Source organism: Podarcis raffonei, chromosome 6, assembly GCF_027172205.1.
Source record: "Podarcis raffonei isolate rPodRaf1 chromosome 6, rPodRaf1.pri, whole genome shotgun sequence".
NCBI classification, from domain to species: Eukaryota; Metazoa; Chordata; class Lepidosauria; order Squamata; family Lacertidae; genus Podarcis; species Podarcis raffonei.
The window spans coordinates 66,811,253-66,827,764 of record NC_070607.1 but is presented as its reverse complement, the minus strand read 5'-3'; the positions used below and the strand labels follow the sequence as shown (position 1 = coordinate 66,827,764).

The window sequence follows — 16,512 nt, the reverse complement described above, 5'->3', positions numbered from 1 at the left end:
AATAAAATGGTATCACCATAAAGGTATAAGAGCCTCAGGGTTATGGAGCACACAAACTCAGGAGGCATTTGCAAGGCACTGCATACAAAACGCAAGAGAAAATGCAACACAAAACTCTGGAATGTTTATCTTGCAAGGTGGGAAACATTTCTATTTTCTGGGCAGGTGACGTTTTGGGGAGACTTTTTAGCACACTTTAAATTTTGGTATATCCAGCAACTCCCTGTCACGCAGCCCTACCTGATCAACTAATCCCCAAGAAGGCTGTGGAAGTCCTGAACCACTGCCTGGATGCAGAGATGGATTAGATATGGGGCAACAAACTGAGGCTCAATCCAAGTCAATTGTTCTGGTAGTCAGCAATCTTATCTGGACTATATCCTGCTTTGGACAGAGATGCACTCTCTCCCACAACTTGTGTGCTTTACTGGATTTGGCATTGGTCCTCGATTATCCGGTTGCTGCTACGGTTAGGAATACCTTTGCCCAGTTTTGACTGATGCACTAGCTGTGCCGCTTCCTGCAGAAGATGGATCTGGCTATAGTGATGCATGCTTCAGCCAGCTGCCATTTAGTTTATTGCAGCACGAACTGTGTGGGGCTACAGGGTTTGCCAACTGTAGCTGGTGCACAATACTGCAGCCAAATTGCTTTCTGATGTGCACGGCACAGACCACATTCACTCTGTTTTATACCAACTGCATTGGCTTCTGGACACAAATCAAGATGCTGGTGCTAACCTCTAAATCCTTAGATGACTTGAGGCAGGATATCTGAAAAGCCATCTCTTCCCATAGGAGTGTACAATCTTCTTCTAAGGCCCTGCGGCGTGGTTCCACTGCCTAAAGAGGTGACTGCAGGAGACAGGGCCTTTTTTGTGGCAGTAACAAAATGGTGGCCCTCTCACCCAAGGGAGGTGAAAATGGCTTCTCTCTACTTATTTCCAGGGGGGCAGTAAAACAGTTTCCATTCTGCATGGCTCTGAATTTTTAGTATGTAGAATTTTTAGTATGTTCTCAATCTGGTTTATAGCCTAAATCTGTTTTTGTTTTTGAATACCATCATGAGAGCCCTGTAGGGATAAAAGGCGGCTTATAAATATTTTTATGAATAAATAAATTCCCAATAGCTAGTAGTGGTGTGCATGCATGAATGGTTAATCCAATACCAGCATTTTAACAATGACTTACACTATTCTAATATTTTCTGAGGGGCACCTGTTAATCTGTTGCAGCAAAAAACTCCAGCAGAGTCATGTGACAATCCAAAATTATGCTACTATGTACAGAAGGTGGAAAATAAATGAAGAATTGTTCATACCTTCATCTCCTCCTCCATTTCTGAGAGCTTCCGCTCAAGAGCTCGTTTCTCCTATTTAAAAAATATTTTCACAATTACCATTTTTTGTGTAATTTTTCTACATGAAAATGTACGCTATGGCTGTATTTCCCTCAGTGAAGGAAAATCATTAATAGCATTAATAAGGTTGTCAAACATCTCAAGATGTACACTAAGAACAAACAATGTCAAAAAACCTCTTCTTGGTGTGTTCCCACAGCTCATCTCCAACCTCTGCACCAGAGATAGAGGAACTCACTTAGCCCTAGAGAGCATGGCCAATGGTCAAGGATAAGAGGAGTTGTAATCCAGAATCTTAAGGGTCACCTGTGCTCTATACAGGCCCTTTTGCTGTTTCTTCCTGGCCACAACTACCTATCAGCTCCTTTCACCTCACAGGAAATCAATTGTCTTGTCATTAGCTTGATAGGAGCCAGTGGGGTCATTGAAAAGAGCTCAGTTTTCAGTTCCAGCCTATGGATAGTGGACAGTTTGAATTGCACCCTGAGGATACTTAATTTAACTAGTTTGAAAGCTGCGTACTGGACGTACCATTTCCCAAACAAACAAAACTGGCATAGCGTCATCTTACTACAGCGGTTAGGTGTGCCAAGTTACTCTTTCTTATTTATCCTCTGGCTGAGAGCTCTGAGTGCAAAGAAAGCACCTCTTTAAAAAGAACACACACACCATAATGGAAAGTGTTAGACAATAAGGCGATAATCAATGGCATTGAGCCAGGATGGCTAGAGGAAACCTCTATGTTCCAAGGCCAGAGGCATTAAGCCTTCAGGGCAGTAGCTCACCTGATCCACTTTGCTGCTGAGCACCGAGATGAAAAATGGGAGGGGGGAGGTGATTTTAAGGTTGATGCAGTGCAAACACACCAACGAAGCCAACCCAATGCTCCTGTTGGCTTTGTTGCCACCTCAGACCTCCCTCTCTCCCTCTCAGTTTGCAGCAGCAGTGCATGCAGCCAGAAGCCAGGTGAGTGCTGCTTTCACTGAACTGTGGGCTACCAAGAACTGCAACCTCAATTGTACCTCTCATCCTACATCTTACAAAGCTCCGTTTTAGTGTCTGCATTAAAAAAAACAAAAACCCAAATGCAGTATTTTCAGGAAAAAACAAGCAAATAATAAACAAAATCAAAACGGGGCACTGAAACCACAAACGATTTACTGTTTTCCAAGGAAAGTATTTGGAAGGTATTTTAAGAACTTACATGCCAATAAGCCCAAGAAGAAACAGAGCTTTGTACTGGATAAAGGGAATTCAGTAGCACAAACGTAATATGCTTACATACTAAGCTTGTTATGTGTTCATCTTTAGATTTAAACTTTGCTGGAATTTAAGTATTTTTGGTACTCATCTTCGTAAGAAACTTGCACATTTAAAATAATTTAAAACACATTTAAAAACACAGTGAGTTAGCGTACTTTGATAACTTATGATAAAATTGACTCTATTCGATCTCATGTTTTCAAAATATAACCACAATCAATGGAACGTCTCTAATCAACTATATGACATCAACAGCCATGCTAGAATAGTAAGTTCTGGGCTTCATTAGTGGTGATTTATCAAACCGTGTATCTTATTATGCCGGGATGCTGAAATGAACAGTTTTATAGTTAACAAAAATGCTGTAAACAAGTATGAGAAGCCAAGGAGATCAGGGTTACCCAAGGATTCTTGAAGGAGGAACAGAATCAGCTTCCTGTAGTGATATTTCTCTTTTAAAATGAGTATGTATTCTAAAACCATGCTAAGTTTTAAGTAAGTGGACACCAAAAAGCAGAAACACATACCCTCTTTTCCATCTCAAGCATACTCGAACGGTCAGAGGTTTTTTCTTGCTTCTGCTATTGAAATGAAAAACCAAAGTTATCACAAAAGTAGAAAGTATTACAAAGAAATCCTTTCCAAATAAAATTAGAATTAGAATTCTTAAGAATAGAACTGCTTCTATTTTATCATTTGTCTGAGAAGCAGTGATAGCCCTCCTCAAATGCTATTAACTCCTTATCACCAGGGCGAAACATTTGTTTCTGTCTGGCTGCAATCCCAGTACATCCTTTGTTTCCTAGGTCTCTTCACCTGGGCTATTTTGTCAATTTTTGTCTTGATATCGACGAGTTCCAACTGAGCATCTTGCAGTTTTGATTTCAGCTTTTGATTTTCAGATAGGGCACTTTCATAGAGCTGGATAGAAAAAAGAGAAGTGGAGTTAACTCACAGTATCATCTACTGAAACATCAACACTCATATAATGCAGTTAAATAGATGCCCCTCCTGCTGCTTTCAGACCCCAAGACCAGATTTTACCGCAGCCGTATTAATTGCAACTCATTATCTTCATTTATTGTAGAATAGGAAGTTAAACAAATAATGCACAAAATTCTCATGCAAACTCCTGCGTATATTTACTTTAAAAACAACAACTCTCTTCCAGGGGAACCCTAGTGCTCCTTGGAAACTTATCAGGTATTCCTGAATTAGAAGACTGGTAATGGCAAACAGGTTTCCCTAAAAGAAGCTGAACAACTGATCCTGCCCGGCCTCAAGAGAGATCTAAACATTATTCCAGAGTACATCCTTTCCATTCATGTGAAATGAAGGCAAGCTCCAATTGTGCTCCATAGAAGAACCTGAAAATATGCCATGCTCAAGGATTCCATGTAGGCAAATCCACCAAGGAAAGGGTCCCCTAAACGTGTGACTGCCACTACTCTGTTAACTCAATGAATCCTAATCTGAAGTGATGCACAGCACTCCATTCAGGTCGTTCCTACTGCCTTTCAACTATTACTACTAACATTAAAGCATGTTTTGTGTGGCAACTGCTACAAATAGAAGCAAATCCATTCCTGCCCCAGCACCAACTCAACAAGCAATTGCACCAGGTGGCACTGTACACTTTCTGCTTCGTAACATGCAAAATGGCAGAACATATTTTAGCAACTGAAATAACACTGATCTTCCAAGTGAACTATTCAGAAAGTTGTATGTCTTTCCAGAGATCTGTACGACATCTCAAGTTTTACAGTGCAACAAATCCACGTTTTACAGACGCGAAAGATTTGTGACCTGCCCAAGGCTGCTCAGCACACCTATGGAAGAGGCAGTGGGTAGAAACACAAATGTACCAGTGCCAAGTCCTGTTGAATGCTCTTAATTCTACTCATTCAACTTGCTCTCTCAGTGGATGCTTTTTGTTTTTAGCAGGCTCTTCGTTGGGACTATGCTGTATTGGCATTTGTTCATATATATTTTTGTTGTTTTTCTTTTCTTTTCCAACAGTCTAGCTTTATGTGAAATTGCTACTTATTTGATTAATGAGGGGTAGGGGTGGGGGTGGGGAAGAAAGAAGGCCTGAAGGCCTGTCCATTTCAATTACTCACTCTTTTATAATCCTTGCTACTGTCATCCTCCGTCCTGCTGCTGAGGGCAGCCAGGCGATTCTCTCTTCTGGTGTAGGCACTGCGACCAGAGGGCCGGTCCCCGTAGGCATCGCTGGTGCCAGTACTTGAACTTGCTGCATCCAACCTGGCATCAAACATGATATAAAAACAGCTTCAGTCACTTTAAGACCACTTACAGACTTGTGTCTTTCTCAATCACTATTTTTCAAATTTTTAGTGTTTGGGTAATTTAGGGTGGGGGAATTAGGAGAGTTGCAGAGAGATACCCTATTATATGTGACAAAAAAGTGTTCCCCAGTAAATACTTTCCCCTAACTCAAATGTGTGGGAAAGATAAAGGGGGCGGAATCTTCAAGTAAATAGAAAAACATTTATATCCTTTTGCTGCTCACTGTTAAAACAAACTTGGTTTGGGGAAAGGAAAGCGAGTTCATATTATGTAAGGGGTGCCTACTAAGTCACTGACAGGTTATCAGGATTCCTGATTCTAACTTCATAAGCAGTTTAGAGAAAATTGCTGGGAAGAAACATATAGAAATGTATGCTTTAAGAAAAGCAGACATTCTGAATAGCTTACCTGGAAAGCCTCTCATGCTATAAGAGGGAGAAAAAAGAAAACACGATTAGCAACAAAACAAAGATATCAGTGTTAACAGCTACTGAAGCCCGACAATTGTGAAAGCGCTTGACAAGTGACTGCACCATAAATCCAATGGGGTGAAATTGCTGCACCTTGTCTATAGGTTCATTTGAACCAACTTAAATAAATTGAAAAACATTCAAGGCCAAGGGGAAATCCTGTTGTAAACATACATACAATCTCCATAAATTTTTGACACAGTTTACATGAAGGGGACTTTTATTACTGTCCTATACTAAAGTGTGTGTGTGTGTGTGTATTAATATATGTCATATATAAAATCTGATATATGGGAAGTTCTGTTCTGAAGAATTGCATGTATTGTGAATTAAAGCCTTTTAATGAAGATGGGCTCTCATCATCCTTACATGGATAAATGCAATAAGTGGATTCATATTCATCCAAGTAATCCACACAATAAGGGTGAGTGGAACATTCATAACTAGACATACACACTATTCTTTTTGTAATAATGATCATGATGATGATGATGTACACCCGCCCATCTGGCTGGCTTGCAACATATCTAAAAACATAATAAAAACATAAATCCTGACAATCTTCCATAAACAGGGCTGCAATATCAAAGCCTCAGAACTTGTCCAAAGGTGACAAAAACAAAACTGTGTCAGAAGCAGCAACTTCTACACATGGTTTCCAGGGTTCCAAAGGATTTGGTGAAAGTGTTTGAAATGTTTGTGTAATAGCAGTTTTGTGACTTGACAGATGGGAAAATATATTTATATTGTTTGGAAATGAGTTGTTGTGAGTGCAGAAGCATCCATCACGGCTATCAGACTTGCATCTGATCAAAAGGTTAGAGTTGTCAAACTAGCATCTTTAGTTGATTGATTGATTATACTCTGGAAGCACTATAAATACTCAGAATACTTAGCAATGCCTATAAATAGCTTGTTTCCCTTCTTGCTTAGGTCTGTGAGTTTACATATTTATTAGTCTAATGTTACTAGAGGTTTGTGATTGATTAGGTTCCATGTGAGAGCATGATCCAAATCTTAATTGAATAATTCCATCAGAACTCGGGAAGGGAAGGGTGAACCTTGGTATTGTCTTCTTGGTTTACATTCCCACAACCACAATGCTGAGATTTGTGAACACAGCCTTCTTTTTCTACGTTCATTTAGAGGTCTTTTAAATGAAAAGCACTAAGCTTAATACTAATCCCAAATATGATCTATCACATGTTGATGTGCAACTGTTGCTAGTCCTGATGCATTCATTTGACTTATTTGTTAGAGTGTTGTTACATTTTGAAATAATTTAGCATTTGATTGCTATAATGACACATTAAATAACATTTTTGCTGTTCTGTTGTGAGCAGCTTTGAGCACATTCATATGGAAAAGCAACAGACAAATTTAAACAATAAAACAGTAAATACTCTTCTCTGAGGCGGGCCATTATTTTTTCTATTTTGCATACTAGGAAATTGGAAGCCGAGGCACAACTTGCTCATGGTTTCCTCACGTCTGACCGAAAAAGCTGTTTGAACCAGATATCCTAAGTTCAGTATCACCATTCGTCCATATTGGGCCATAGTAACTCTTAGAACCATAATAAAATACTCCTAATTTAGAAGTTAAATTGAGTTTTACAGGCACTTCTAAAGATTGTATTTATTTTAACTAGCAATTTGTTCTGAAAGTCCCCAAGTGTTGATGTACTTTGCTTCCTAGAATTCCACAGTTTAGTACAGAAGCCTGCTCCCTATTGTGTACTTATTGGTTCAAAGTATTCATTTATCACCACTTTCCCACTCTGAAGACTGCAAGAAAAGTTACTCATGTCAAAATTCATTTAGCACACTGCATATTCCTCTGCTGATCTCTTTTAATGACAGCTTTTCATACAAAGTCAAATTTGTGGACCTAATCCACTTTATTTTAAGATTAGCAGTACTACAACCTAAATATTTATGTTTTAGAACATGAAGAAACTCTTCAAACAGGTGAGAGAGGAGAAACAGGGATGTATATGACAGAAATACATACATGTGTGTATTTTTTAAAAGTTACATTGCCAATTTGTGGGTGAGGGGAGGACTGTTTCGTACAAGTTTTAGTGAAGTACACCATGTATTCAAATAAAAGTGCGTCATGTATGAATCGCTTCTAGCAAAATGAAAACCATAATCTGCAATTTCAATGAAGTCTAACTGAGACAATATATGGAATCTTTCTCCTAAAAGAATATCACCAGACCTTTGTCCAATTTCTGAGCATTCTAAGTGAAAACACTGTGGGGATAAAATGACAATTTTATGTCATAAAGTGACATTCCACCAGTTCAGACATGGTGTATGTAAAAGGTAAAATAAGACCAGGCAGAACCCAGGAAACAGAATGTAATAATAATAATAATAAATTTTAAGCTAAAGGGTGTAATTCTAACCACACTTTCTTGGAAGCAAGTTCCACTGGAGCAGTGGGACTTGTAACTGATGCATTGTCAAGTTACCCAAGTGAATAAAAACTTAACAAGTTACAGGAAGTGATTTGACATTTCAGATGTTGCTCCTTGGAAAGCTTAGACCTTTTCCAGTACTTGGAATCCTTGGACACGCTTGGCCTATTTGTATCCCACATAAACCAAGATTGCATGATTAAGTTTATGAAAACTAAGGTTGGGACAAAAGCGAACTTTCTCTGAGCAGCTGTGTTATGAATTTATTTAGAAAGCAAAGCCAACTCTTGACATTACTGCAGCTGTTGGTAATGGCTACATTTTAATCAAGGTTCCTAAGCAGTTCACATCATGAGGCCAGCACAACTGGCTACAAGCTTTCTCGGGAGAGAGGAAAAAATGATTGGCAAATGTTTTTTCCCCCTCTTGAGATGAGAAAAGAAACTCATTTCCTACTTCTTGAAGAAACTCACATTTAACAAATCCCAGCAAGAGCAACTGATATGAATACTACCCTATATAAACAACATGTATGGAGTTCTCAATTTCTCTCTCTCTCTCTAGAATAAACTTAGGTAAAATGTACTACATAAATATGTGCGAACTACACTTTATGTGAATTTTAGAAATTGGAATTACATTATACCGACCAGGGGTCGGCAATGTGCAGCCCATGGGCTGGATGCGGCCCACAAAGACTGTTTTACCGGCCCACGAACCGCCTCCAAACCGAGCTGCCCACTTGGTGAGTCCCCTACATGCTGTACTAAACCGGCGCAGAGACTCACTGAGCGGCGCCGGAAATTGCATCTGCACACGCGCAGATACCGAAATCACTTCTGTGCATGCCCAGACACCAAAAATCACTTCTGCGCTGGAGTGATTTCCAGCGTCTGGGCATGCACAGAAGTGATTTCCGGGGCACTGCGGACATGTGCAGATGCGATTTCCAGTGTCACGCTGTGCCGGTCCAGCCCACGGACAATCTCCACTGGAGTGACCCAGCCCATGGCCGGTGAGCCTCGCTGACCCCTGATAAAGACAATAATCTCATATGCTTGGGTTTGTTTTTTAAGTGGAGGCAGGGGCACTTCCACTGTTCTTTCTACCCTTCAAGATAGGTTATTGATGCCCCCCAATCCATGTATGCCCATGAAATACATTGAATATGAGCATCCAATTTCTGTTTCTTGTCCTTCACCTCCATCACTCCTCCCCCTTTCCTTATTCTGGGCACATACATAAGTCTTTCTTCACTTGTGCATGCACACATTTAACAAAAAGCCCAAAGAAATCCCAAGAAGCATGCAAGAGTAAAAAAAAGCAAAGCCTTGGGTTATCATGTTTCACAATGGACAAAATGGAGACACGAGCTCCTCCTAGCTGGGGTGTTGTAATTCAAAACAGGCAGCAATCAGTAGTTATGTGCGTTGCTGTAAATGAAAAGGATTGTGCTCAGGTGAGGAGCAAGCGCACACAGCCCTGTGACAGTAGAAGCCACCCGCCACGCACATGATAAATCACCCATTAACGAATCTGCTGACAGGATTCCACACCAGCAATGATTGCATATGTAATACTTGCCAGATTTCTTACAGAAGGATAAATTTGGATTAAATGACTAAAAATGAAGAGATGGAATTTTGATGACACTGATGTCATATGAATGGTGCAAAGAAACAAAAAAACCCCAATGTGCATGCGTGGGTTTCCAGAATTAATTCTCATGTGGAAATACCCTGAGAGAAAACTTCATAAAATTGGGCTTAGCTGACCTAACTCTGAACCTGTAGCAGCAGATAATAAAATAAACAGAAAGGGGCAAATAAGTTGCTGCATAGCTTTTTCTTTTACCATACACACTGCATTTCTGTTTTTAATGTAGAAGAACAGGGTTAGTTATTGGCAATTATTCTGTGAATTTGGACAACAAAAGGATTGTAAAGAGCCAGTAAAAGCATAGAATTTTGATTGTAGATATATGCAGGATTATGGAACATTAGAGTCCTACTTTTAAACTCAAAAGGTTCTACAGATGGCATAAGTGTAATTAAAACCATGCTCCTTAAAGCTTTTACAGCAATGCAATTTTAAAAGACTGAGGCATGAACAGCTGAAGTCTCCTGCCAAAAGAGAAACTGGCTTAATTGGCTGCAAATGCTTTCTTCTGTGGCCAACATCTGACCCCAAAAGGAAGGAAAGAGGAGGGAAAGTATGATATTTACATGTTTTGCAAACAAAAATGTTTCCAACATTTATGCTCCTCTCCAACTGGCTGAGCTAACAGAAAACAAGACTTACTTAGACTGCATAGCAGAATCTATTTTGCATTTTTGTGTATTAATTACTGCCCTTATATGAGTGAATGAAGTTTTTTTAAAAAAAAAATCAAACAATGGATTGATGGTTGACTGAACTCCCCGCCCCCGCCAAAAAATGTTTTTCCCCTCCAAGGTTTTCATGCTTATCTTGTCCTGTTCACAGTCCTTTCTGGAAACTGCTTCAGCACCATTCATTAAAGTTTATTTCCTGCAAACTACATATTTCCAGCATATCAGGGATCACGACAGCACCATGGTGTCACACAGCAAGGTTAAGCTGTGTAGCAATGTCACTGGGGAAAGCAACATTGTTTTAGCTCTGAATGGAAAGGGCAAGAGAAAACACAATGGCACACTTCTGAACAAGTGAAATTATGCTTCTTGTGTGCCCCACTATGGTGGCAAGCAAAGAAACTATTGGTGGGCTGCAGTAAACCAAGCGATCCCATTGGACTAAGGAGACAGGTGATCTGGAGCCTACACCTATGCACCAATCACTTACTGCCCAGGTAGCTAAATTCTGGCCCTCCAGATGTTGCTGAACCACAGTTTCTATCAGTCCCAGCTAGTATGGTCAGTGGTCTGGGATGATGGGAGTTCAGCATATATAAGTGGTACTATACTGTACTCAAAATGTACATATACATAACTTAAAATAATAATTTTTTTTAAAAAATGTCCAGTAGCAAAATAACCAGTGAAACAAACCCAGGTAACACTAATGAGAAGATGGAACACTGGTTGAAAAATACATACTGATGGACAGGACAGAAAAAAACCTAAGCTATTTTCTCAACTGCTTTGGGAAGAATGATAACATTCTGCATCTGAGCAGATATTCTAGTGCTTCTTGTACTTTCTTGAGCTTTTCTGGCGAGTGGTTTCATAACTGAAGTAGTTTACATTATACATGCATTTTTAGGTCAATAAGGAACCACTGTTATATTCTGAGTCTGTTCACCCAGTTAACAGCCACAGAATGAGGATGGGGATACACATTATATTGGAAGCGATCCAGTGAGGATTGATAGCCTGTCATCTGGACAAGTATCTTATTTAAGCTGCCGCTCTTTATTCAGTAAGCAATAGGTGAACACTAAGCCTGCTTCTCTGCTCCTGGACCAGAAAATCTATTTTGATGCACTGAGATTTCACTGCTTACCCATGAACTTTGGCAACCCAGAGAACACTGGCTCTGTTGCTTCATTAATGGCTTAGGTCCTTAGGATGATCCCTCTTCTCTGCCCTCAGAACAATTTTACACCATTTTAACTCACTGAAAAGTTACAAAAGGTGGTCTTTTTGAAGATGTGAAAATACTTGCCAACTTGGTTCACGGTTTCAACTGAGCTGTCTTCTTCCATTTCTCACAGAAAAGTTTTAAGTCATGTTGAAAAGTAACTTAATGACTCACTTCAAGCGACTATTTTCAGATAACTTCCTGAAGCTCCAAAACAAAAGCAAATATATTTTCAGGCCTGTTCTCCCCTCCTGCTTATGTGTGTAACATCCACTGAAGTGCCACGTGCCTATAACCCAACAAGCTTGTTCTTGACCAAGTAGCTGAACCATCTCTTATAAAATTATCATGTTCAAAACTGGCTGAAACATAGAGCAGTTTTTCTACAATAGACTTTCATCCCAGCTCAAAACTTAACCAACTGCAGCTAAGATGAGGTGGAAACTTTAGGGAAGGATGGTCTTTGTCCATAAAAGCCATGTCATTATAGTAATCTCCCAGACCATGAATTGTCTTGTGTTAGGCAAGAAGAATGCTATTTTACTTAAGACTGATTTATAGGCCATGAATTATATTCACAAAAGCTGAAAAGAAGAGTTTAAATATGCATGAATGGAGAAGATTTTTATTTGATGCCAATGTTAAAAAACAGGTGGCATAACTTGGCATTAAATCTTCATGGAACTTTTCTGTCTCTCTGCAGCGGAAAGGGTTACAGGATGCAACTGTACTCTACTATTAGTACAATAAGGACTGCATACCTTGTTCCATGAACAATTACTGCACTCCCTGTTCTCTTTTGAACTCCATCTTATGTTCTCTTTTAAACTCCATCTTTGAAGGGTAAAAACTTAACTACTATTTACTAGTCTGAGCACAGTGATGCCCATTCTGACAAAGATTACTGGGCACGACAAGCAGTCATTTTATGTTAGCTGTGCTGTGAAAAACTGGAGATTTGACACAGGACTTAGAAGCCAAGGTACTGGACAGCCAAGGTCACCCAATGTATTTCTCAAATCCAGTCAGTGTTCTCAGTTGTTAGCACAAGGATCTCCAATCCTATCCATGTGATTAATAACCCAGGGTAACTGAGCAACCTTTGAATAACCCCAATATGTCTAACACAAAGCATGATTTTTCAGGAGCTATAAATCAATGGATTTAACAGAAAAATCCCTGGTTGTTTTGGTTTGGTTTTGCTAGAACATAAAGGATTAGTTGTTATGAATGGCAGTTTCACCATCTAGTTGAAGAGCTTATGGTATTCACAACAGAAACAGAACTTGTTTAATTTGAAGCAAGTTCTGTAATTCTAACTGGCATCTACATCTGACTAGCACATGGTTCCAATACAGTACTCAAATAGGACCGAAACACTGTAGTATTAAAAGGCTTTATTATTTCTGTCTTTTGCCTCAGTTTCCCCAGCTGCCTCTTCAAGGTCTGTGCAGCTGCACTTCATTAGCATCAAACCTAAAGATAGACAACGCTACACACAATATCAAGATGAACTTTATTTAACTTCAGAAAAGGTCAGAATTCAGAAACCTACCTACTTGACCACTTTAAAGAAAAATGCTGTTGAGCAAACATTCCACCCGACAATAAAATCTAAAGCTCTCCAGAAAGACAGTATCAAGAGGAAATAAAATGCAGGCATTCACAGAAGATGCAGGGCCTCTCTTCAGTTCATCATGAGAAGGGTTATAAGGCTGTACCTTCTTTTATCCCACCCACTGGAATATACCTTTTTATTACAGAAGAATGAAATACACTTATATTTCCTGGAAGGTGGTTCAAATCTAATGAGGATGGCCACTATACTGCTGTAGTGCAACATTTTAGTCATTGTATCCTCTCTCACGTTGGTTCTTTGGGGACACAAGTTCAAAAGCCATTCTCTGCCAGGCTGGGAGTCTAGGTTCATTGATTTCAATAAGTCTACTATGAATATACCACATTTTAAGTAAGTGCCCACAGCTCAGAGCCGAGATAGAGCCATGTACATCATGAGAACCAGGCCCTCTGCTATACAGTGCTGGCAGCTGGAAATTGCCTCTTGAACTAAAGGCAGATTGCTGTTGACACTAGAGAAGAATTCCTTCAAGTCTGGTTCAATTTGCCATGAGATGCACAGCAAAAGGAAGTGTCAGTCAATGGAGCCTAGTTTCCCTATGCACTCAGCACCTATTTGGTTAGTCTTTATTACTTCTTTATGACATAAAAAAATGAAAAACAAAAAAGGGATAACTGATGTGTAAAAGCACTTCAAACAAAACTCAGCTTTACAACTGGCAGTCCTAAAAGCTGGCTATTCATTAACGCTTCTTACTGAGCTTCAGGCCTCCAGCAGTGTAGGATACTGGAAATGTGTGCCAGATTTATTTAGTGGCTGTCTTGAATGTTAACAGTTGTTCTGTAGCTCAGTGCAGAACTTTGATGTTAAGTCTCTGAAGGTCCAGGTCTGGCTTATGTCAAGTCAATTATAGTTGTAGAATTGTTCCCTTAAAATGACTTAAAGGGGGGGAACCCATAAGTAAAAATGAGTTCTGCATTATCTATTACTAAGAACTGAATGGATGGGCCATACTAGTAGAAAAGGAATTGTCTTGGAGCCATGTTGCACAGGGCAAAGAGCAACAAAGGAAACAAAGTCTTCAATGCAATGTTATTTAATAAAAATAGTTTTGGTAGAATGTCAGGGTATACAATTAATTAATCAAAATCTGAAATACCTTATTTGATAACTGGCCATTTTGTTGGTGAACAGGGTTTTAACTTACTTAGGTATTTTGGATATTTCTCAAATGATTATATTGAATCTGAATAGGTTCATGAAGGAGGTTTTCAGTGATTTGGAACAATGGGCATCACAATGGGGTAAGATTAATATGCTTAAGATTAATATATTGTCATGAATAATATATACAGATGTGCAATATCCTGTCCTTTTACAAAAGCCTGACAGTCAGATTTTCAAAATACCTTGTTGTTCCCATTATCATTATTAAAACATTAGTATTTCATCCCACTAGACAGTTATCTCTACATCTACATGTAGATCTACATCTAAGATTTGAATCTGGGTATTCTAGTGCCAAAATCCTATCCAAATATTTTGAACAGCTGGGACCCTATAATCCAGATGGAGAAAACTTGTTGCCCTCATAATGTTCATAGAATCACAGAATCATAGAACTGTAGACTTGAAAGGGACCCTGAGGATCATCTAGTCCAACCCCCTGCAATGCAGGGATATGTAGCTGTCCCATACAGGGATTGAGCCTGCAACCTTAGCTCTAACTGAGCTATCCAGGCAGGCAGGATGACTCCAGTTCCTATCAGGCTCAGACAGCATGGTCAATGATCAGGGATGACAGAAGATAAAGTCCAACAACATCCAAGGGCCACAAGATTCCTAGGGCTACACCTGAACATATTTAATATAGATGTAAACCTCAGGTGGATACCATCTGAAAGGCTCGTATCAACTTAAATTCAATGTAAGATTCATCTACCGATGGTCACTGTACAGTATCTGAAATGTGAACCGATAGTAGTTTACTATTATTAATATTAGTTGTATTTTAGAATTATTAACCTATTTAGTACAAGGATAAGCTGCTCAAATAAGCCATTTTCAGCGCTCTATACATGCACCAAATTTCTGCCTTCTAACCAATCCCTCAAACTGTTTTTTAAATTTTAAAGTTCAAATAGGAGGCATGGGAATCAGTAGACGCAAATAGAGTAGACCTAGAGAGGAGGCAAAAACATGCATATGCATTGGTATCATTTCCTCTCTAAAATATTTTCCTTTAGAAGCATTTTTGGATTGTGGAATATTTAGAGACACACTTCTGCTTTTGCAGTGGGGCAACCTTCTGCAAGGGAAACTTAAAAGAGGATCTCGTTGTTCACCCCTCTGCATCCTTACAATAGTGTTTCAGGGTTTAAAAAGTACAGTAAGATTTTACTTTTACTTTTGCAGGGAGGCAACTAAGAACAAATTTGGCACCTTGGTAGTTAACTAAGTTAACAATCTGATCTCCCACTGCCATGGCATATCATTTGTGAGAAAACAACTTTAATCCTGCTGATGCAATTTGTCAATAAGAGTTTTATTCTCTTCCTAATAATGTATTATATGAGTACACGTATGAGATAATGAATTCAAGCATTCATGCCCACTCTGGATGGTCAAACTATCCTTTTTGCTAGCTTCTCTTCCCAGCCAACTGTCACCTCCCTACAATTCAGATCTTCAAGGCTCATGATTTAATATCTAGTCTTTCAATCATGGAGTGGAAAATGGAACTAAATGCCCTGCAGTCCATTATGCTGCTGAAAGAAAATACTATACATACACCAGCTCTACATAGTCAGAGAAAGCAGGTGCACTGCAAAGAAACACTAGCAGAGCAAAGTGTTAAGATTCATTTGAAGCAAACAAGTCAAACCACGGGGAAAGACCAGCAAAAGGAAAATCAGCGTGATGGCTCAATTAGCTCTAGAAGAACCTTCCTACACATCTCCTAATACGGCAGTCAGAGCATGAGGAAAACCTGTTTTTCCCTTTCTGTATACTTTACCCTGCTGCATGAACAGCAATAACTTCATGCAAACGCCAACTGTCTGAGAGACTGACTCACATGCAGAGAGCTAAGAAGAATGCTGGAAGTTGTACGAAGACTGAATCACCTTAGAATATACATGCAATTGATTTCTATTACACGTTTGTTTTGTGAAGATGCAAAGTTATCTCAACGGGCATACTAATTACCTAAGTGAACAAGCTTCGGTCCCGCATACAAAAAAAAAAAAGCCTTTCATGGGTCTTGAGGCATACTTTTTCAAAATGAACTAGTGCTTGTATAAGACAAAACTAGTGAAAGGTGTGTAGGTGATGGAAGCCTGATTAACTTGTTTACTGTTTCAGTACAACAAGAGTTCTCCAGAGTATGAAGGAGTGATTTAATTGCTTAACAATAGATCCTAATAAGCAGTTTAATTGACAGATGAGGAAAATTGCCCAATTAAGCAATCAAGTGTACAGAAAGGAGCCTCTCTCTCTATATGGCGCCTTTACATGCCTGTCGCCCAGTGTTTCTCAAACTGGGA

At 39.3% G+C, this 16,512-nt stretch overlaps 1 protein-coding gene across 11 annotated transcripts in view; it reads right to left on the bottom strand.

The window, feature by feature from the left end:
* PPP1R12B (protein phosphatase 1 regulatory subunit 12B) overlaps positions 1 to 16,512 on the bottom strand; it is a 104,206-nt gene that overhangs the window by 14,167 nt on the left and 73,527 nt on the right. For all 11 annotated transcript variants that reach the window (XM_053393671.1, XM_053393670.1, XM_053393676.1 and 8 more), the window contains 5 exons: positions 5,341 to 5,357; positions 4,743 to 4,887; positions 3,439 to 3,543; positions 3,150 to 3,203; positions 1,321 to 1,371 (listed from right to left, as the gene is read on the bottom strand). In XM_053393671.1, coding sequence (XP_053249646.1) covers positions 1,321 to 1,371; positions 3,150 to 3,203; positions 3,439 to 3,543; positions 4,743 to 4,887; positions 5,341 to 5,357 — 372 coding nt within the window. The remainder of the gene's footprint in view (positions 1 to 1,320; positions 1,372 to 3,149; positions 3,204 to 3,438; positions 3,544 to 4,742; positions 4,888 to 5,340; positions 5,358 to 16,512) is intronic.